At 44.5% G+C, this 23025-nt stretch overlaps 1 protein-coding gene across 3 annotated transcripts in view; it reads right to left on the bottom strand.

Moving 5' to 3' along the window:
• The window catches only part of NKAIN4 (sodium/potassium transporting ATPase interacting 4), a 54027-nt gene that overhangs the window by 9366 nt on the left and 21636 nt on the right, over window positions 1-23025 (bottom strand). For all 3 annotated transcript variants that reach the window (XR_011328071.1, XM_069803475.1, XM_069803461.1), the window contains exons 2-5: window positions 18767-18904; window positions 18174-18254; window positions 9318-9515; window positions 1423-1483 (exon numbers count right to left, since the gene is read on the bottom strand). Coding sequence is in view for 2 of the 3 variants with exons in the window: in XM_069803475.1 (XP_069659576.1) it covers window positions 1423-1483; window positions 9318-9515; window positions 18174-18254; window positions 18767-18904 (478 nt within the window). In the remaining variant the exon portion in view is untranslated. The remainder of the gene's footprint in view (window positions 1-1422; window positions 1484-9317; window positions 9516-18173; window positions 18255-18766; window positions 18905-23025) is intronic.

Raw genomic sequence — 23025 nt, 5'->3', positions numbered from 1 at the left:
ATCAAAGCAACATTTAAAGGAAACCACAAATGGAAGAGAAAATTAAAACGCAGCTCAAATTTGTTCGGGTCACTGGAAGGATCTACCACTGTGAGTGTGAAATATTGATGGTTTGTCATTGTTAATTATTCAAGCTGGCATTTTAACTCCAAGCTGGGAAACTGGGAGGGAAAAGGAATTTGTTAATGAAAAAAAAATACATATCCTGAAATTAACAGCTCTGTGTTTCTAGATAATCCTTCCTTCCATGTGGTTGCCTTTCCTAACAGATCCCTATTATAAAAATGAGCTCTGTCAAGTTATTACTTTACAATATTTAAAAGGGGCTCAGAACTTAAAATATTACTTATAATGTAGCACCTTCACTAAGTGCACTGCCAAGCTCTAAACAAATGATCAATAAAGCCAGTAGAATGAGTTCAGCCACACAGGAAGGAACAGAAAAATATGAGGACAAGTCAGATAAGCAGTGCACCTCATCTTGCCCCTATGAAATCAACATTCTTCACATACTTTCAAACATGCAGTTCAAAGCTGTTGTTTTTCAGCTAACATCCATGCCAGCTGCTCTTTAAAACAACAAAGCTACTTGCACAAACCTAATTAATGTCTTAAAGAGTGATACTTGGATATAAAGCCTTTGGATCAGATCCTTACCTGGAATAAACTGGCCTAGACCCAAGACATTGCCAAAGAAATCAAACCTATGCATCCATTCTTTTTGTAAAATTATTGGTCTCAAAGGGAGTTTTAGAAGGGCAAAGTAATCCAGGACCAGGTTACAGATATCTGCATAGATCCCACAGACCCAGGTGATTCCTCTGAGTCTTTGCTTTTCTCTGACACATGTCATAGTGAATGCATGACACTTAAGAGATTTGTATACCAAACACAAGGGAGTCAGCTCCTTCCTCCTCCTTGTAATTCAAATACAGTACTTCCTCCGCTTTTAAATGAAGTGGTCAGGTTGGTCCTTGGCAAGAAATCTCATGCTCTGCTTCATCCTCAGCTTGGGGCATACAATATTCAGCAGGTTGCCTACTTGAGTACTGGGCTGTATTCTTTGTTGTAGGTACTCTTAATTACAATGGTAGTATTTCAATAGCATTGTTATTAAGCTATATAAGCTTGAGAACAGAAGAAGCTGCCCAGTTTCTCTAAAGCTTAGTCTGAGCGAGAAACCAAATCCAAGCTTTTTTGTGCTGAAAGCATAGCAGAATTACAGCATCTAACATGTAGTCACATGGGGAAAAAAGCCTTACAGTAAAAATAGCTGATCCTTGAAAGGCAGGTAGTGCCATATCACACAGATAGGGAGATGGAAAGAAGTCTGATGGCAATTTGGTCCTGATAGACAAATATCTGAGAGAGAAGTAAAATTTAGTAAAGCCTTTGCCAACAGATCTGTTGATAAATACTTACAGCTGTCTTCTTCTTCTGTAAAAACACTAACAACATAACAGGCGTAGACAAAGCCCACCAGCTGGAAAATAGAGAGAATAAATCATTTTAGCATCAATCTTGTGAGGCTGGTCAAAACTCACTTGGCATGACTTCAACAGCCAATATTTACTCTCAGCTTGGCAGCATTATTGTAATGGTGGAGCCAAGTCATATTTGCTGTAAGGCAGGGGATGCAGGTGTAGGCTTAAGGGAAGACACTGCTGGGAGCATCCTCAAGGCTCAAAACTAAAAACTTGCAAGACCCATCCTCACCTTCAGAGAGGCAGCCTGCTGTTGCTAGGATGGTTGACAAGAACATGGACTGGCCTTGTTGGCACTGAAACTACTGTGCTAAGTTTACACTAAGAAGTGGTAGGGATGCAGGACAGTGCCTTATGTAACATTTTAGACAGATGACTATGTACAGGACAGACACACAGACATACAGGGGTAGGTTTTATTAACAGAGGTCCACGGACAAGAACTCATCAGATCTGTATTCCTGTCATAAAGGGTATGAAAGGGAAGAGAAATTACTTTGATGCAAGAGCTACCAACAAGATGCGAGTAGTTTTTATGCAGATGAGATGGAAACTTAGTTAACCATAAAAATGGCGGTGTACTGGCAGCAATGTTCAGAGACACTGAAATCTTTAGTAACTTAGGCTTGGAGATCAAAAAGTCATTGGAAAGAAATCCGAGTCTTACTCTAGCTCTGCAATTTTTAAGGTTCTTTCTCTCTTTGGAGAATAAAGACTTCTGCATGGACTAATCAAGCATTGGGCCTGCGAAGTAAACAGGCCAGAGCACAGTGAGAAACAGACAAGACTATAGCAGTGGTCTTAATTTACAAATTGCATAGGTTAGCTCTAAATTGCCATGTCCTGGGAACCAGACAGAAGCAGGGAAGGAGCAGTAAAACAATAGGGTGCCTCTCAAATAACAGCCATCCTGGCATGGTGTGGCCCTCATGTCAACCCATTGCTCAGAGCAGTCGTTACAGCAGAAAACTAGAGGGAACATTAAAAAAAGCAATTTAAAGTAGCCTGGTGAGTCAGTCCTTAGTTGGTAGTTTGGAGAAGCTCTAAAGCATCAGAACTGCCTCATTCAGTTTCAGTAGCAAGTTGTTACTCAGCCTGAGTAGAGAAACAAGTTTCTGGTACTACGGGAGTTAAGCATTCTAGATCCAGCAGGGTTTTATTTTGCTTTGCCTTCTCCCTGTTAATCAAATATCCTCTCCATCCTTCATTTTACATCTTTACGTAACACCCCACTTAGCGAGATCTCGGTTGACAGTAACTGTATTAGTAAAGTTATTGTAAGACATAATTGTTTTCCACTGTGAACTCAATTCTTTTGAACAAGAGTTAGAATGTAACATACAGTGACTCATTCTAAGGGAAGACAGAATGATGCATGGTAGGGCTTGAAAAGTAGAGTCCATTCATTTTTAATATGACAGAAAAATGCATCACACCAGAAAACAAAAGGCAAGATAATGAGATTTCTACTGGGGAGTTATAAGGCATTTGTGATTTCTCCAGCTCTCCCTGACAAACCACACCTTGTTGGAAGGAAACTGAATGTTTTTGTAGCATCACTAAACCTTTTATTTCCTTTACAATTTTCTATAATCATCTGAAAAACAAGCCAGCTCTCTCCTTTCCTCTTGGGTGAGCCTTATGGAAACATGTCCCAGTGCCTCAGTGGAGAAGTAACAGCTCTACGGACTCACTCATTCCCCTGCCATGCATTTTTGAAACCAGGGCTGCTTCAAACTAAGTTTCAATGAGCTACAGCAGACTTCATGCAGAAAAAAAGCAAATAAAGAAATCCTTCGGGGTGTGATACTAACCGCGAGGCCACATGCAAGGGCCAATCTAATTTTACCTGCTGACTTTCAGAATTAGCTCTGAGTAGAAACATTGCTTCCTAAAGGCAGACAAAAAAAACCCAAAACACCAAAAGCCAACAACAAAATAACCAGAGTAATCAGAGATTTTTCTTCTCTTCTGCTGCTTGTGCTGTGCTGACATAAGACCCCGGGATTTCTTTTTTTCCCTGAAATTTGTGGTGGTTTGGGGCAGGTTTGGTGGCCAGGCAGGAGGGCTGCGGCCCCGGCCCGGGAACTGGCCGTGGTGCTGAAGCAGCCCCCGCCGCCGCTCCCCGTTGCGTTGCGTCGCGTCCTGAGAAGGCTTGGCTGCGAAATTAGCAATTAGCGCTCATCAGCTGGGCTGCGGTAGCTAACGACATTAACACTCATAGCTGCTCTTGGAAAAACGGAGTGCTTCAGCTTAAAGCTGTCCCAGCATTCCATGAGATGTCGAACCACCCGTCTGCACCCTCTGGTCTCCAAAACAAGTGCGTTTGCGCTCGCCCTAGGATCAAGTTAGCAGTGTGGTCACACGCATTCTTTGTACTTGCTCTAGCATTTTTATAGTTTGAAGATCCAGCCTTTTACATTTTACAGGGTGTAAGGTAAAATCATGCAATTTACATACACACAAATATCCAAGAAGGAAAGATGCATCTTGAATGTGTGCCCTGATTCCAAGGGAATTCTAGAAAGGCTTTCTCTTTCCCCAGATTTTCCATCATGCCTCAGAGTAGGAACTTTGGGTTAATAACCACGCCAGGTGGAAGTCCTAAATCCACTCACTGTTATTACACTCTAACATGTACACACAAACTTTATGCGATATCTGTGTCAGAGAACTCCTGATAGTATTAACAATGAAAATCACTCACCTGCCCCATTTGTGGGCAGAGTGCATGAATGATTATCAGCTATACTGTCATGGGGAACCTGTTAAACCTCTGAAAATTTTCCACGGTTCAGAAGCACTAAGGAAGCAGTAAGATTGACTTGGGAAGTTTGTTTTGCACAAAATTAATGCCTCATAACTCTCCATCATTCCTCTCACCCGATACATTTTTCCTTTTATGACTAAGGTGACCTTTTGCATTCAGAAAAGCAAACAAACCAGCCAAAAGCTAGTAAATTAAGTGAACTTCCCTAAATCCCTAATTCCAGCTCCATTGGAGTGGAGGGTTTTCTATTTCTTCTATTTCCTGGCTTTGTTTCAAAATTACCTGCTGAGTGTTTAAAACTTACTTTTTATTGACTTTATACTCCATTCCTTCTTTAGATGAGTTTCATCAATAAAAAAATGTTTATTTAATGGTGCTTTTTATTCAAAGAAGTTTTGCTAGTCTTATGACCTGGCCAGAACAGTAGAATTTCAGTGGCAATAAGGGAAGAGGCATACAACATAAATATGAATTGCATTTTTATATGGGCTGACATAAACTGTAATTAAACTTATCACCTCAGGGATGAAATGAACTCCTGGGACTCCCCATGTCTCACCTTCTGCATGAATTAGGAATGAAATATAGCTAGAGGAGAAATGCCACTCCTATTGTCCAGTCCTTTTCACTGGAAGAGTCTACTAGAATGTGGGATGAGCAGACTCCAAGAGACACCAACAGTTCCCTTCTGACTGCATCCTTGATGAAGATGTATCAAGCCCCCAAACATCACCAAGTTTAGCAGCAATTAATGTAGAACAGAAAGCTTCAGAGAGGTCAAGAATTTGGAAGTAATTTCACTCTTGCTCCAAGTGCCATCTTGGTTGCTGATTTCAATACAAAAGAGGGTTTTAAGCTCTACCGTCCCAGGGAAATAGCAATAATTCTTAGATCTTTGCAAATTACGTAGGGGAGGTGAAAGAGGAGGGGAAATGTCAGTGATGTAAAGTGACACCAAGCTATTGCTCTAATTCCCCATAGAACATTCTTGGGTTTTAGCCTCTGCTGCTGTTTCTCTACTTGTTCTGCATGTTCAGTACCAGCTTCCTCCAGGCTGCAGAAGTATCCAATTAAGCTTTTTATTAGGAACACATGTTGTAGGCAGGTGTGTTCAGTCAGCCTGTCAGACAGGCTAGGAATGCACATGCTGCTGAACAAAAGAGAATGGAACTGGGATGTCCCAAGCATTCTGCAGGCAAATGAACAGAGCAGGAAAGACAGAAAGAGACAAGTGTGCCCAAAGGGAATGAGGAAAACATAAGTCTGTACCTCCCTCTGCCTCTCAGTCATCTGAAGTTAACTTTTTAATAGTGAGTTGAAAAGCATTCATGAAACAGCAGCATTGAACTAGAGTGGTGGAGCCAGAAAGACTGAATTACAGCAAGATCTACAGAAAGGGACCAGCTGGCTGCGAGTGCACAAAACATGCAAAGGATGGAAAGTCAAATTTTAGGAGATGGTACTGTTGCTTGTGTAAGATCTTAGCTTTAGTCTGCATCTGTCCTAGTGAAGATTCTAGGCTCTTCAACTCTTCTCTCAATAGAAAAAAACTTGCCATTGTTTTTTCCACCACAGAGAATATGTGCAGAGTCTCCTCCTTCAGGGCAGATGTATTCTAGGTTTCACTTCTATTCAGAGCTAATGAAGTGTGTATGCTCTCATCAATGCAAGAGGGGGAAAATAAAGAGATCTCTGCTACAAGAAAGCAAAAAGCCAGCTTGTGAAAGAGCTATTGTGACCAGATAGCCAAAGAGGCAATCAAAATCCTTTGATTCCTTGACTTTCTTTACTCTTTGGATGCAATTACAACCACTGAAAATCTAGCTTTTGCCAACAGCAAAGCATCTCTTGCGCGTTGCTTCTCACATAACATCTGCTGTCAAGGCTTGCATTGCTGCCTTCCTGGGAACCTTCCAACCTGTCAGTCTGAGTGAAAACAGCAGACAGACAGGCAATGAGTTCTCTCAGTTGGGAAGATATTTCCAATTTCCATACCATTCAACGGAGCCTCAGGAAAAGCCTAACCCTTCCCACTCCCAGAACTACCATATGGACAGCCCAGAGCTATGCCAGGTATTTCAGAACTAGAAATCACTCCTCTCCCTGCTGGCTGGTAAGTTGGGGAGATGCAAGATGAATCCTTGCAAAGATAAAAAACAAAGCAGACTTCTTTTCTTGCTGTTGCATTTCTTAATAGGGTTGGTAGGATTAGTTTTACAGTGACATTTTTATACCTGTATAGACTTAAGATGTTGTTACAATAAGCTTTTTCCTCAGTGTGTTCTGTGCTAAATCATTGAGAAAGATTTTCATACTGGGCCCTACAGCTACTTGTATCATGCATGGTGACCGGTATGCCCAAGTTTGACAGCATTCCAGGTTAAAGGAGTTGCTTTTGCCTTCAAGGAGTACAGACGAGCTCTGAGCAAAAGCAGACTGAGACCTTATGTATCTTCAAATGTATGCCCAGGAGCAGGATAATATAGTCAGCAGGAGTCAAGATGACAGCCAACACTGTGCTCACCATATGGGATCAGGTTTGCTTTCCCTCTCCTTTGGCATGCAAGACCAAAATCAGTGAGCCTTACCCCAAGTACACAACATGGTGCACTACAGTTCCTCAATAGTCTCAAGGACGTGGTATTTCCAGAAAACAGCCAAAATGTCCACAGCTGGGTACTGCATAGTTAAAGTACATGGATTTCACACTACCATGTCTGGAATAAAAAAACCAAAACCCAAACACAGCCCCCCCACCCCACTTCTAAAAACCATTAGGCAAAGCAAAAAAAAAAAAAAAAAAACTACAGAAAGCAATTTTTTGCCTGTCCCTTGCCCTTCTTAACAGGGAACTGACTATTCCGGTCTCAAATGTGTGGCAGACAAGGATGGAACTAGGTCATGTCCCTTGCTGCATCCCCTGAGCCTTCAAGTTCCCAGTCGTGTTTTTTGTACTATCGATCTGGTCTCCCTGCCTGTCTGCAGCACAGTACCTGCCAGGCGCTCTGGGAAGGACAGCAGCCTGTAATAAAATCTGCCTTAAAACGAGATAAAGAGAACAGAAAAAGATACTGGCAGGGATCAAAGAGTTTGACCCTCAGAGACTAAAAAGGGAAAGAACTGGCTGACTGTTTTCAGGCAAGGTCTGAGTAAGAAAGTGAAAAGGCCTTACCTCAGCAAAGCAGAGAGGAGAAGCTCTATTTGTCCCACTACCTGACAAAATTATATGAGCATTTCAGAGCTGGCAGGAGTTACAGACCTGGGGCTTCAATATTCTACCTTTATTACAGGACAAGTAGAAATTTACTTCACTCTGGATAGCTCAGCCCATACGGCTTTCTTGCCTACAAATATTTTAGCCACATTTCCAGAGTTTAGGATTCAAAAATCCACTGCAACTTAAATCTCAGGGAGAAGGAGAAAGAAAATATTTACCTAAATCCTATTTTATCTTACAGTTCCCTCCTCTGTCTCCCCATCTGGCCCTTTGTGGTGTTTTGCAGATGCACAGAGAATATTGTCATGTACCTTTGGGAAGAAGCAAAGGAGAAAACGCTCCCAGAGACACAGACTCTGTGTGATCACTTAGCTCAGGGCCATGTGCCTAAGTTAGTAAGCTGCCACAAACCAAAGGTCTATTCCAGACAAACTCAGGACCATTTGTTGGCTGAACCTCTAGCCTGGGGCACAGGGGCTTATGCCAGCTCAGGCATTTAGGAAGGATGCTAATAGTGACATACTTCTGCACTTTAAAAGTCTGGGATGTTCTGACTTCAAAGTCTGTCAATTGTTTCACCAAACTCAGGAACAGCACCAGCTCAGCAGCATCAATGCCATTCCAGCTAATGGCCCTTTATAAAAAACAGCAGGGTCTATTCTTCTGGATACCTAGGTTTGCCCTTCTCATACACATGCATCAAAGCAACTCTCAGGCAGTTTAATGCAGATCATTTTCCCTGAAGGACAACTAACCAAATATTAACAGCCAGCACACGCACCAGGGAGTTCATCCAACTCAGGAAATAAGAGCTTCTCCGTCTGCCTCTTTTTTTTGTGACATGGCAAGAAAGGAGTCCGAGTCTTCCCCCCTCCCTGCAGTTCACTGTGTCAGACAGATCATCCCAGCTAATAGGAAATGCACGATCAAGACGGTGGAAAGTTGTACCAAAAACGTGCAGAGAAGTACTTGGCACTCCAGAAGCTTGGAATTTCTCTATTTGTTATCCTTTAACATTTAATCAGGGCAAGTTACTCTTCTTTTTTAAGCCAAAACCGAAAGCTGAAATGTGAACGTTTCAGCAGTCCACATCCGTCTTTACTTAAAGCCATTAACCACAAAGTAACAAACCAAAGCGGATTAGAAAGATGCAGGCTGCTAACTAATGCAGCTACAAAATGCAAGAATACCTATGAAGTAAGGGGGACAATGGACATTTTGTTTCAGTTAATTTCACAGACAAGTGAGAAACAATTAATTAACAGTGAAAGTTAAGGACATTGAGTTACTGCAGAGTACTTTAAAAAGTCCATGGAAGACTCTGATGAGGAAAGAGTTGATGAAAACATTTAGTGCATGTATGTCAGATGTCAGCAGAAAGAAAATTGCTGCTTTCTGCTTCCTTAAAGTTTCTTTCATTTTCTGGAGATAAGTATCTTTTCCCTTTTATTTCTTTACAACAAATGTGCACATATGTGCTCTGCCACCCATTGCTAAGTCATGTGGAGTAAGAGAAATCCTTCTTCAGATGGGTCTCTGTCCTTATCAAAACATTAATTCCCACACCCCAACAGGGATACAGAACGATTTGTTATTGTATTGTTGCATGTGATGCATTACTTCAGGTGTTAGGTTGCTGGTATCCATTTCCAGTTCTTTCAAGCAATATCATTCATCAGAGAGAACAGGAGAACAAACACAAAAAAACACTTACAGAGGCTTTTGCAATCAGTTGATACAAAATGGGGTGGAAAATATGGGCCAGCCTCTGTGCCTGGAAAAAATAAAACCAAACAGCATCCCCTCAACAACCGCTACCCCGCAGGACTGTCAGCGACATACTCACAGCGATCAGGATCTGGAAGGAGCTGTGCATGACCTCGATGTATCGATACTCCAGGGCACAGCCTATCACAGAGATGTAGGAATGGCTATCCAGCCCTTTGATCCCAGACATTGAAGCCTCCTTCCTTACACAGCCAGGACCATTTTCACTCCACCATGACTGGTGCCGGGAGATGTTGAATGTCAAGAGTTCGCTGTCCTGAAGAGAAAAGTTGCCAAGAGATCTCCATTTACTATAAGAGTGTCTGATATGCTGTCAGATGGAGGTCATACTAAAATCAATGGAAAACCTGAAATTTCTAAGATCCCCACCCTCAAGAAATGATAGCACAGATCAAGATACATTGGCTTTATGTTCCTTGTAAGTGTTTCACAGGCAGGCTTCTGTGGTGGGAACCATTTCTGAGGCAGTCCTGCAGCACTCCAACAAAGCTATTTCACCATCATGTAGCACACTTCAGAAGCAGGACTGAGCAGCTTCTAAATCAGAAAGACAGTCTCTAGGCTGCAGACCCAAGACCACTTTGTTAGTGGTTCATGCACCCAGAAAAGAACCCTCAAGTTTTGGGTTTGGGAGATTAACCTTACAAAGCTAGAAGAAAAAGGTAAACAAGGCAGCACTAAGCATCTTGTCAGAACCATGTGTTATGGGTATGCTTTTCCCAGCATGGGAATCAACACAGATAACTGAGAAATATGAACTTCATAACCCAAAATTGAGTTTCAAAACCCAACAGATCTTCCTCTGTTCCTAGCTTTTAACACATCTAACACGTTCCCTTACCGTTTCTGTCTCATTTCCTTCCACACTCTTCACATATGTTGCTTCTACACCTTCTGTTGACCTGACACACTCAGCCTCAGGTCGGACTACCTAGCTGAGCAGACCTCACAGCGATGATTGCAGCTTCTTGCAAACACTCCCCCAAGCAATTCCTTGTCACCTCTACCCCGAGAGAGGCTTTTTGTTTTGCTCTTCTCATCTGTACTTGTTCAATAATTTAAATCATTCCATTGTGGGGATTACATAGTGAAATGCGACACATGTAGTGCAGGATTTTGGTAGGCAATCAGGTGCTCATTTAAAAATAACACTTTCCTCACACTTGAGAAAAGAGTGGTTCTCACTGGAGTGAGAGCTTTGAGATTTTCCCTTACATGCCATGGCAAAGCCCTCCCTGCAGACAGTAAAAGACAAACTCAGAATTGGCCGAATAGATCAGCTGCATCAGTTCACAGGTGAGCACTAAGTGCTAGATGCCCCAGCAGCCCTCTTGGGTCACTCTGATGCAGAATCAACAACCCCTTTTGACCACAAAATGGGGCAAGGGGTTGGAAGTTTTATTCTGAAGGATAGATTATGAAATGGATCAGGCAGAGAATCTACGTGTGTCTACAAGGTAGAAATAGGCACTGGATATACACACACCACTAAACCATTACTAGAAGTTTTAGCACCTATCCATATACTACTTCACACTGCTCATGCCAGGGTCCTACACAGTCCCTGTAGGAAAGAAGTGGCTCCCAGAACAGCAGCAGTCAGAGCTTGGGGCATTCACACTTCTTAACATGGGAAGCATCACGTGGCAGCTCCTTTGCCTCAGCTCCCTGTAGAGTCAAGAGGGAACAACAGATTCAGAGCAGCTAATCCAGGCTCCTGCTCTGAATTACCTTCTGGAGAGAGCACTTGTCTCCACTGCCAATACAGGGAGCCCAGCCAGGTAGTCCTGCCGATACACTTTTCTGCGTCCGTGTTTGTATCCAGGGGCAAACTTGAGCTACAGGAGCAGAAAATTTGAATGACAGCCAGATAACCTGTGAATAAAAACCAAGTGCCCTGCTATGCACATTGTGCAGGTACCCTCCACTCTACCACAGGTACTCAAAAACAGTTTGCAGAGCTGTTATTAATATATGCTGCAGGAAGCACATGTTAAGAAATGTGGACAATTAAGTGAGATGACAGCTGCCAAACTCCTGACATAATCACCGCAACAGATGGGGTGTGCTTTACAGTAGATGGAGGAGGGCATGGAGATGAAGTATGGCACCAGTGCAAAAGCAGCCTGAATAGCAAAGACAATAGGGAAAATTCTATCAACAGCTGGGCGTTTAAATGGAGCTGTCTGCATTTGAAAGGCTATGGGGAATAATTATTAGATTGGCAGCTACAGGATAGTGCATGCAGTGCAAGGTGCTGTGCTAGCTACATTTCTAGAGATGGTTTTCTCTTCCAGCTTCTCACAATTTTGGCAGAAGTGTTTTTGGCTTGCTCCCTCTGCTGGGCATTGCTCTTCAGTGGCCCACGTATATCGCATATCCACCAAATCGCATCTTTTCTGCAAAGCTTCTTTCTCTCCCAAGTTTGCATGTTCTGAGATCCATGGATCTTCCCCAGAAAAGCTTTTCCTCCTGGAGACAGCCAGCCCTCCAAGCTGCTATGCTCTTCTCCCTCTCACAAGCCACTCACCACATCGGTTAGGGAAGGAATCATCTTTCCCTCAAAAAAAAAGGATTCAGTTGCTGTTTCTTTGCCTGGGGCTTCCCCCAGTTAGCACAGAAACAAAGCTGTTCCACAGGATCTACTCTTAACTTTGGTCCCCAGGGTTTCCCTCTCCCAGCTCACAGATGGTGCCTTCCCAAACCTTCTGCCTCACTGATGCAAAGAGCCCCTTCAGTGCCTTCTCTACTCCTCACAGAGGCATCTATGTGTATTTGGCAAAGTAAGAAACAGCCTGCTTTCCTTCTTGGATCTCCTTATAGAATTGGCTCTGGCTTAAATTTGCTGCAGAAGCTGAACTTGCTTGTGAATTAAGCCTGAAAAAGCAGAACAGGTGCTGGACTGGAGGTGGGCAGGTGGAGGAACAGTAGGTCCTAACCAGCACTCACTGCTTTTTGCCTACAATCACACTCCAGCTCTGTGAAAAAAAAAAAATTAAAAAAAATTGTACTTCAGTTAAGAACAGGTTGGAAAAACTGAGCACATTTGGATTCTAAAAGCACCACAACGACTCACACACATGAGCCATCCATCTCGCAGATGTAAAATGAGTACTGATTGCACACTGGGATTATGGATGCCCTCACGTTCAGAGACACCTTTCTGAACAAGCATCTGTCTGGAGCACTGCAGGGCATGAGGGCAGCATAAATGAGAGGGTCTCAACATGCAAAGCAATGCCATTCCCTTGCTTGTGTCCCTGGCTGGATGTCCTCAGAGGATACCTGTGCTGTTGGGCACAATAAAAGAGCATTCAAGAAAATCACTTAATCGACCTCCAGTTGCTCAGTGCTTGCTGGCAGACTGGGGGAAAAAAAAAAAAAAATCCCAGAATGTCTTCTGTGGTTTGCCAGCTTCATTTGCTAGGAGAGGGTTGAAAAGTGAAACTACAAAATAGGAACAGCACACTAAATTGAGGAGAAAAGAACCAGTTGCAAGAAAGTTTAGGAACAGCTGTTTCCCAAACCTTTCTGCAGCGCATCTGAAGTCTAAACACACTGAAATACTCCCTGAAGTGGTATGCAGGTTGGAAGATGTTAATCAGTCCCAGAAGCGAGCAAGCCCTGCTGTAAGAAGAGAGTGATCTGTGTGTAACTGCACTCCCCCTTGTTTCTTGACAGGCTGCTATTTGAAGGGCTATCGCTTCCTCTTTAACCTTCAGCCTGAAGAGAATTATGAGCTAAGAGTGATACAAGCTCCTTCTCAGGAGCATGTTGAAGGCCAGCCAGAAAAATCACATATCACTCTGAACTGTTGTGGCACCTGGTTGCCATCCATTTGCCATCAGCATGAGAAGGAAGACAACAGCACTAAACTGTAGTCCCTACATTTTAAAGAGTCTATTTTCCGCTCCCAGCCTCACTCCACTGTGTCCCACAGGGAAATTCACACCTACCTCTGACACCCACAGGGCCAGCTGTGTTCCTTTTCTAAAATAGTTTTCTGAAAGCTGTTCTGAAATTATTTGCAAAGGGTCACTATCAGAAATGGTTTTATTTCTTGTTGTTAACAGCCTTCTGTAGCACCTCCCCCCAAATTTCCTTAATTATCAGGCAAGCCAGCACTAGAGTGGCTCTGGAAACAAACTGAACCCTGTATGGGAGCCTCCAGAGCTTGACAGCAGAATAATTTTAAATCCTTTCGTTTGGAAACATTCCTTATCAAAATAGGAAATATAATGTTTATCTTTTAGTCATGTGTGCTGAATAGCTGTATCACCCTGAGACAACAGACAACCACTTTCATTGTCTCTCAGCAGGCCTGTTGACAATGGCACCGCATTTAAAGGCCAAATCCCAGGCTTCCAGTTTCTAAATTTAGATGGAGTTGAGGGACAGTTGTAATTACGCATGCATTTATCCATCCCCCTCACGGTGTTTTTTCCAGGTACAAAGTCATCCCAAGACGCCGTCCAGATTCTCTGGAATACAAATAACCCCCCATCTGACTAATAAGGGCTGCTTCCATTTTAAGAGGAGATTTAGACCACCACCATGGCTCTGGATTCAGATCAAAGCACCGGGTAGACAAGAAAGAATATAAAGGAAGGGTAAAAAAAAAATTCACCATTCCAAGATGAATAATTCGAGGGGGAAAAGATAAAGGAATACATTGAAATACACAACACCAATTCCTCAAACCTCTCTGAACATTTCTCAAGTACATGATGAAGAGTCAATCAGCATGGCAGCTGGACAGACAGATGCTCATATGTCTTACCAGCAGGATTTAAATAATTAACTCAGACTGGGGGGTTGCAGGAGGGACTGTTTCACACTCGAGTAGACAGGGAGAAGCTTAACACATTATTTCAAGCACAGCCTAGAAACTTCAGAGATAGCTCCCAACAGTTCACCTAACCAAATGGCCAGATGGACAAAGAGAAAAGAGGGAGATGGAACAGGAACAGAGCAGTGGAGGAGGAACAGCAATCTGGAAATTCGGCTGCAAACCCCACCACAGAGCAGCGGTACAGCACTTTCAGAGAGGCTGTACTTCCCCCAGATGCTGCAAGTGTGCTCAGAACTGCGAGCGGAGCAAGTCAGCAAGGCAATGCTGCCAGAAGCCGCTCAGAGGCACATCTCCATGTCGCTGCCAGTGCTGAGAAGCAACCCTTCAAATCCAGACTGCTGTATCTCTTGCCTGCTTATTGGCAAAGCACTTACGGGAAAGCTGGCATAGGCTACACACTTAGGGAGGCCCTTGCAGCAATAAGGGAAGTGCTTTCTTAGACGCTTATGCTGATCCATTTGTGTCTGGCCACCTAATGAAGTTCTGCTGTGCCATATTTCACACTCTTACTCCTACTAAGAAAAGATTGCAAGATAAAAAAATGACAGGATAGAAACATAGAAATCAGGCCAGTTTAGCTCTTCCAAGAAGTAGAGAATAGACTCACAGAGCAGGAAAGAACATTTTCCTTTTGGAAAAAAAAAAAATTCAGTGTAGTTATAACTAGTGGTTAGGAGGTAGATGGTTAGTAAGTAGTTGTAACTACCCCGAGCAGGGCTGGCCAGAACAGCCATTCTCAGGGTTTCCATGGCCAGGAGAGAGCAAGCACTGCTGGAGGAAGAACACTTTAGGAAATGTGAAAGACAGGAGGAAAGAGAGGGTGAGAAGTGGTGGGCCGACAACCCAACGGAGGAAAGAGTCAGTGGAGAAGTGATTGCTTGGTAAAGGAAAGCGAACAGCCAGCCCCCAAATTGCAGTTCAACAACCATGCACCCATCAGCCCATATTCTACTGATGACATAAACTTTACAACTAAGAGATAGTCTCCTTTGCCAAATTGCTTACGGGCTGACATGGGACCTTACCTCACACACCCCACAGCTGTGGTGCCCCTGGTTTCTGCTTTTAGATCAGGCAGGTGCCCAAAGCAAGGGGGGCACAAGAACAAGCGCCCACGCTCACCTCAGCCCTGCACAGCACTTCCCTGCTCTCATCCTGCACTCCCTCACCACTGTGAAATCAGATCTAGGCACGAGAGCACGAAGAATTATTTCCAATAAGTGCCCACAACCATATCCTAATTTTTTCCAATTCTTCAGGCTTTTCCTGAACTTGTTACAGCAGAAACACTTGCATCCTTTGCCCCCATTCTCACCCCACCTGAGTTATCTCCTGTCTCATTTGCACTGGGCTGTCATTACCAGCCACCAAGTTACCAAACTCCTTTCTTTCTAGCTTACTGCCCTTTCTGCATTTTGTCATTATAAATTAGCTAGCTGCTGACAGAGATCTCCCTGGCAGGCTGCCCTTGTCGGGAATACAGAGGGGCAAGCACAGCGCTGGCAGGAACGCTGCTTCCCTACTCCCCCAGCTCTCTCCCACAGGCTCCCCAAGAATCGGGGAAGAAACAGCACCTGAAGACCTTCCTCAGAGCTATCAGCCACTTAAGGGACTTGCACAGGAACACAGCCCTCTCTGAAACACTCTCCAGCATATTCATGCTTAGTCTAGTAGTTAATGAGTTAGTCTTTACCTGACCAGCTCCATCAGCCTCCCTCCACCAAAGCTCCTCTTCTAATATTTGCAATCTACCTGCTTACTGCCAGACTAATTACAAGCTTTGACTTCTTATTAGGAACTAAAGCTTCCTCCCAAGACCCCTGAGGGCACACAGAGGTACCTGCTCCTCTGCAGCAGCGCTGCCATAAACCCCCCCCGCTGATACTGCCCTGCCCTTGCCCCCTCCGAGAGTCTGTTCAACACATGTTCATCCAAGCCCGGGTGTCCTCCTGCAGTCTGATCCCAAGACTACAGAGATCAATAAGACTCCGCAGATGTCGGCTGGCTTTGGATCAGGTTTCTAGAGATGCAGCGGGAGAGCGACACTCCTCTTGAGTCCAGCCTGCGAAGCACCACGCTGTCCTACAGAAACCTTATTTCCTGCTTCAAGTGTATCTTTTGTTCTCATGTGGAAGTGAGGGGTTTGTTTTGCCTTTACAAAGACCCAAATAACTTCAGTTAAAGGGGAGGAGGAGGAAAGAAAGCAGCATCATGAGGTTTTCTTACAAGACAGCCTTTTATAAAGAAAATAACTCATTAAGAACAGCAGCAAGGCTGTAGAGGATTTTACCACCAAATGAGCACAAATACTCTCTTGTTTTTGCCAGTTGCCACCAAACTAACAGCATGAATTTCTCATTGCAGCTCTAGAGGGAAGTCCACTGAGCTGATAGCAACTTATACTGCAGCCCAATTCCATAAAACAGTCCCCAGTCACAAGAATCATCCTGTAGGCTAAATAAAGGTTCTCTGTGTGCCAGCTTTACTAAAACAAGCCACAGCACAGAGCGAGGTTGTGAGATGAAGCTCCTCTGTCGTGGAGAAGTGGAGTTTGCCATGCTGTTTGAATTGCAGAACAGCAACCCAACATGTTGCAGGGCAGGTTGGGATTAGTAAACACAAGTAATCAGCTGGCTGGAAGCAAACACTGGCTGTCGGAGAAGCTCCCAGAGCAGTTTATCAAGCCAATATTTCCTCCGCAGAAGGGAGCGTTTAAATAGTTACTTAAAATTCTTTTTTAGTTGGTCACAGCCAACACCAAGATCATCTCAAGCTGAGCTTTCAGACCATGAGTAATCACTGGTTTGGGCAAGAACTCCCTCAAAGTTTCTGTGGATAATTGAGAGAGGAAATGGAGATTAATTGAGGAATTAGGAAGTTACATTTTCTTATCTGCAAAGGATTTAAGCTGTCACTCACGACTTGCTGTAGGCCTGATAAAAAAAAAACCAAAAACCATAGAGCAGTTCCAATTATGACTGCAACTTAGATGTACGACCTGGGAATTTAGGCCAGATGTAGAGTGCTCCAAAATGAACCTCTATCCTATAATCACTCTGCGTCTGCTAAGCTACAGCAACACAGTAATTCATTGCTTACAGCCCAGGCTTAATTTAGGGCCTGCCTCCCATTTTTATTATTTCTGACTCACCCCTCATTAAGCAGACAGCAATATTTAGCTTATCTAGTCTTCAAAGAACTTCACATATTAGCTCACACCATCCCTGGCCAATAGCCACAAATAACTACCACTGTATTTAAGAAGGAAGAATTAAGACAGGGAAGCCACATCATCTCCGAAGTGGAGATGCACTAGCCTCCCCAGCATCCCTCTGGTTTCTCTGTCCAGAGAGAAGAGCCTCTCCCAAAAGGCACAACAGGAAATATTTCACCTGGTGTGGCAACAACCAGGTACCTACCCCTGCTGCTAACATGCACTAGGTCTTCAGCAGGACTGGGAGGCAAAAAAATACCAAGAGCTGGTCGGGTCTGGAGCTACAGCAAAGTCCTTGGTCCAAGTCAGGCCAGCCAGACTGCGTCCCTGCAGCAGCTCTTCCCTGGGACAGGCTGGCAGAGAGAGCACGCTCCCTGCTGCACAAGGACCTTCCCCTCCAAGTCACACACCTTCTTCCCAAGGTGTTATCAGATCACAAGGGGATCAGCTGTAACCTAGTTATCTCATAGCCTTCCTCAGCCACCTCTGCACCACGACTGGGAAGCAGCCCTCAAACCCCCACCTCCCCTCAGGCTGACTCTGAAATCAGGCTTGTTCTTACCTTTAAAAAGCAAAGACACCCTACCTGCTACGAGGGCAGGGTTCATTCCAGCCACCACCTGCACTGACCAGCAAAGGGCTGTAGAAATCAGCATTAACTCCCCATTTTTACCCTACAATCAAGCAGTACTCCTCCATGCCCCTCCCTCCATAGGCAAGAGGGCAGGACCTGCTGCCAGGCAGCCCCCCACTGCCCCCCTTAGCCACCACCCCCTCCTTATCTCACAGCTAAGCTCCTTCCCCTTTGATGCAAAGCCTGGGCACTCACCCATAAAGCTCCTACTCACCTTTGAGAGCCCTCCCACTTCTAAGTAAAAGCAGATGATGAAGATGTTCCAGGTGACCCAAATTGCAGTCCAGATGGCATACTAGAAGGGAATGGGGAGGGAGAGAGAAAAGCAATAAACATTAGGAAGTCACTGGAATTAGTTTATATATGTATATATGTGATCCAGCTGGGTGCAGTTAAATGCCCTGAGTCAGCACTGCAATCGTTTTCTCCTCCTCTCTTTGTTTCCCATATGCAGGTAGTTGCTTGCCTGATTAGAGACGCAGGGGCAGAAGTTGGGAGGGAATGGAAGAGCTTCTGCCGTGCATCTGTCCAGCATCTAGCTCTCCCTCTCTGTTGTGCAGTGTCTCAGTGTAACTTTGGTACCAGTAATAATTATCTGAAATCTTCCAAGTTTGGCATCAGTACAGTAAAAATGCGGCACCCTGAACAATGCGTTCCTAAGCACAGCACCTCCTGCTAAAATTGTTTACAACGCTTGTGCCTGATTTCCCAAGGGCTTTACTCAGTTCTTCATCGCTTGCCATATTCCGCCAAAGCAAAGGCTGCGAAAGGCTTCGAATGGCTCCGAACAAAACAGCTGTTACTTACCACCACTATGTAGCGAGGTCTATATTGAATAGTGCCAAACAGGCCGAGGATAACAATGATGATGTGGAGGAAGTTGGCTAGGATAGGGGCCCACTGGTATCCCAGGAAATCGAACACTTGCCTCTCTAATGCAGCAAGCTGGAAGGGAGAAGGAAAAGGGGAGTTACAGCTTCTGGACTCATGATGTTTATTCTCAAGGCTTTGACATGCTTCCTGAGCAAATCACTGCGGCAGCTGAAGATGTTACTCCATTCCCAAAGCAATTTACTGCCTCTGAACAAGGTCAGTAGGACAGAACATGTGTCTACACCCCCCCCCTTCCACTTTGTACCCATCCCATCTCCTCCAATGGCTAAGCTAATGCAGACCAGTGAGCTCCAGTGTCTACGTGGGAGCACGTTCTCTGTTCTGTGCGCTTTGCAATGGGGAGGTGGCCCTGGCAGAGGGCAGAAGCGGGACAGTAACATCTTAAATGGCTGCAGCAGGACTTTCAGGAGCTCATTTATCAGAGCCTTCACCATCACTCCATCATTCCTGACACCTCTCATGTTTCTGTTCTCCAGCACACATCCATCAAAGTGAGAGAGAGGAGGAAACTCTCTCCTCCACCTTAACCCCACAGAAAATGCTGCCACCCAGTAAAGAAATTCTGCAAACACATCGGTTTTCCAGGAGGACAGGCTGTCTTCCTCTCCAGCGCTAATAACATGGTTCAAGGCTAGTGCTATGTTCTAGAAGTAAAACTCTATTAGTGTTGAAGTGCTGTGTCTGATTTTCAAATCATATTTGCATAAAAATGTGCTTTTCATCTGTAACCATCATCTGTGTATCAGGCAACAGCTGGTCACCTGGATCTAAACTGCTGTGTTATGCATGCAGCTGAAAAAGCACAGCAAACATGCAGTTGCATGCTAGTCTTTACATCCCCACAGCCTTTAAATACTATGTCTATAGCTGAAACAGCCAGTGGAGTGGGCAGAACAGTTCCTGCCGGTTTTTCCCCAGTGCCTGGCCTTACGCAGAGAGATCTTCTCTTTGCTTGTCTTCACTAACGCAGTGCAACCAACCTCCTCCCATTGACCAGCGGCTTTGCTAGTGCTAAGGCACAGCAGGAGATTTCCCTCTCAGGGTAAGATTTCAAAGTGTGTTTAAATATCATAGTAGTACACTGGGACTGCATTATGACATTTCATATTTATCTTCACCTGAATAAATCATTGCAATTTACCATCGATAGTCAATATTAATTTAACAACTAATTAAACATTAACCATGGGTGATCCTAGTCCACTGTGCATCATCAGCTATGTGACATCTTTTCCTGGCTTGGCTTTTAATTGGAGCTGGGGACTGAGCACTGGAGCTTCTGTAATGGCTTAAAGCATTTAAGGAAGTGAGTGGTTGCAGGTCCCAGTCAAGCCACACGACGAGGGAAACCACACTTATTAAATGACCATCATTCCTCCTTCTTCCTGGACCAGTGGGGAAATCACCTTCACACCTCTCTTGGGCGAGGAAGGTATTGCAATTCTCAACACTACCTTGGAAGTCCAACAAAAATCTGTATTTCAGAGAAACTTATAGCAGCCCTGGTTAAAGGAGATCAATCAGGGCGGTGGTAAGCAGCTTTCCCTCTCTGACATGTCTCTTCACTGGCAAAGGGGGACAGAGAGAGTGGGGAGGGAATGGAGGCAGTCTCCAAATCTGTCTCTTCTGCAAAATAATTAGTCTTCCCTTTGAAGCAACACACACTGCCCTGTTCTGATCCATCTGAACCACTTAGAAGATGCTGTGAGATGTGCTGCATGGCCACGCGTGGGGCTCCGGGGCTGGAACAGGGCAAGTGCTGCTCATTTCACCGTTCAGCCTGCTCTCCCCCTGAGCACAGCAGATTTTCTGTATCTCATCAGAAACAGCAGTAATAGGTTAAATGCTTAATCTTTTAGGAGGGGATTAACGCACATACCTTAACGATATTTGGAAATTTTGAATCCTGACTGGTTGGCAGTGGGTCACTTGACTGTGACCGCTTCATCCAATCAGGCATTTAATTGGCTTTGTGCGTTACATTAACGCGGGAGTATGTGCCGCAGGAGCCAGCACCGCAGTGCATCAATTAGCCGAGGGGACACAATGGGGGTGTGTTCCGCAGAGATAACGCCCCGCTCAGCTTCGCCTCTTGCCTTCAGGCCCTGAAAAGGGGGATAAAGACAGATCCTTCCCACCCATGCCTTCCACCATGTGTTTTCCCACTTAGACATCCATGTCTGGAAAAGCGTTTTCTTCTCACAAATGAACATTTGCCACTAGGGCTGTATAAAAAGGGGGAAGGTTGTCCTTCCACAGCTTCCTGATGTTTCCTGGCTTCTTTGGACCAGGGAAGACATTGCTCTATGAAGTGAGAGGTACCCAACCGTCCTGGAGATGGACTTGCCAATCTACACTGACTTCAGATTGGGGCACAGCTCCTAGAGAGGTCTCCGGTCCCCGGCCACACTGGATTTTTCCCCATGATCCCAGAAGTTAGCTTCGTGTCATACTTCCCTCTTCCTTACTGCAACTGCCCTCGTCTCCAGGTTGTTTCTGTCCTGATTTACGTTCCTTTGCCACTTTCTCTGCATCTTTTTATGGTTTTGTGTCCCTGGGAGCTGCAGGCGTGACTCAGCTGGAACAGAGATCGGCTGTGCCTGTCTGCTGGTTCAGCCAAGGGGAGCGGGAGCTGGGTCGGTACAACTTCATGTGATGTGTGAGCTCAGGCAAGCTGTTTCCTCATTTATAAAAATAAAAGCAATTTTCCATAAGATGTGTCTTGATGACAAGCGCAAATGCTACCGATGAAATTCTAATGCTGTATTACTGACACGCAGGTAGTGAGTCTGTGCTGCAATCCAGCCATCAGAAATGTAGCCTGAAGTTACCCTGGGCTTGTCCCTGTTCCCCCAGGAACCTAGCATAATAAAGGAGATATTTGCTAAAAACAAATACATAAACAACCATTTCACTCATTACACTACAGGTCTGTGTGCAAAGCTTCCCCATTAAATGCTGCTGAGATTTGCAGGTAAACAGGGCTGATGTTTGTGCTAAGCTGGCCTTGATTTGGGGTTGAGATGTAAAGAATGTTGTGGTAACCTTCAGTCCTGGTTCCTTCAGCCTGGCTCAGAAATGGCAGGGTCAGGGTTTGCCCCTGCCTACAGGTACTGATATATCTGCACCCTCGTACGGAACCTCTCTTGGATCCCTCTTGTTGAGCAGGGCAAATGCCATCTTTCTCTGCTGCCACTAATCTTCTGCAGAGTAATATCCTTGCTGTAGCATTCTTTATGATGATTCACACTATTCTATTGAGAAAGCCTATTATATTCTAGAGATATTGGTTGTAAAGAGGAATTTCACAGATTGTGGCACAGGTTTCAGCCCATTCAAAGCTGACAGGACCTTTCCATCAGGGAGGACAAATTTTTCTTCTTTATGACTATTCTTATTAAAAATAGGATTCCTTCTGCTCTTTTTTCTTCTCTAGCCCATAGAACATTTTTACCTTTCATTCTTTAGATTAAATGATTTGTTGTGGTACTAAAATCAGAATAGTTGTGGCAGACTTTTCCCTCCTGAAATAAACCACATTTCTGCTGATCTGAGTGAAAGTGGAATAGCAAATAACCATGTGAAGCGATTGTTAGCCAGGCAAACAAAACAAGCCAAAGCTCTCTGTTGGGCCATCGTTCATTTATACGGCCGGGAAAGATAAGAAAGGCAGAGAAGATGTTCTGCCGTTTACAGAGTCCTATCACATAGCTCACACACAGTGAGCAAAGAAAGGCTTTGTAAGCCAGCACGATGGGACATTCTCAAGGTCTTTACACCATTAAAACTTCACCAGGGAGGGAAGCTGTACCTGAGCTGGAGGGGAGCATGGCCTGATGGAGCCCATTGCAGAATAGACAAAATGGTCTTAGAAAATATCTCAAAATGTGGAACAGTTTATTATTGGGGGGGTTCAAACCGTTCCAGGTGCATTTCCATTGCCTCTGGCAGGACAGCGTCACTGCGAGATGTCAAAGCCAGCAGGACACTCCGAGCTGATTCAAGATGGGCTCAGAGGTGCTTGTTTAAATTCTGGTCCCTCAGATCTTTTCTATCCCCTCATCTTTGTCTTCTGTTGCTCCTGTCATGCTGATAAGCTGGAGAGTTCAACCTCTTCCCCTTGTGCCTCCATACTGCTAAGGAAGAAGGGATGCTGATGAACAAGTCAGTTA

The sequence above is a fragment of the Haliaeetus albicilla genome, chromosome 2 (assembly GCF_947461875.1).
Source record: "Haliaeetus albicilla chromosome 2, bHalAlb1.1, whole genome shotgun sequence".
Classification (NCBI taxonomy): Eukaryota; Metazoa; Chordata; class Aves; order Accipitriformes; family Accipitridae; genus Haliaeetus; species Haliaeetus albicilla.
Note: the sequence above shows the minus strand (reverse complement) of the source record. Positions and strands in the feature narration are given on the sequence as shown.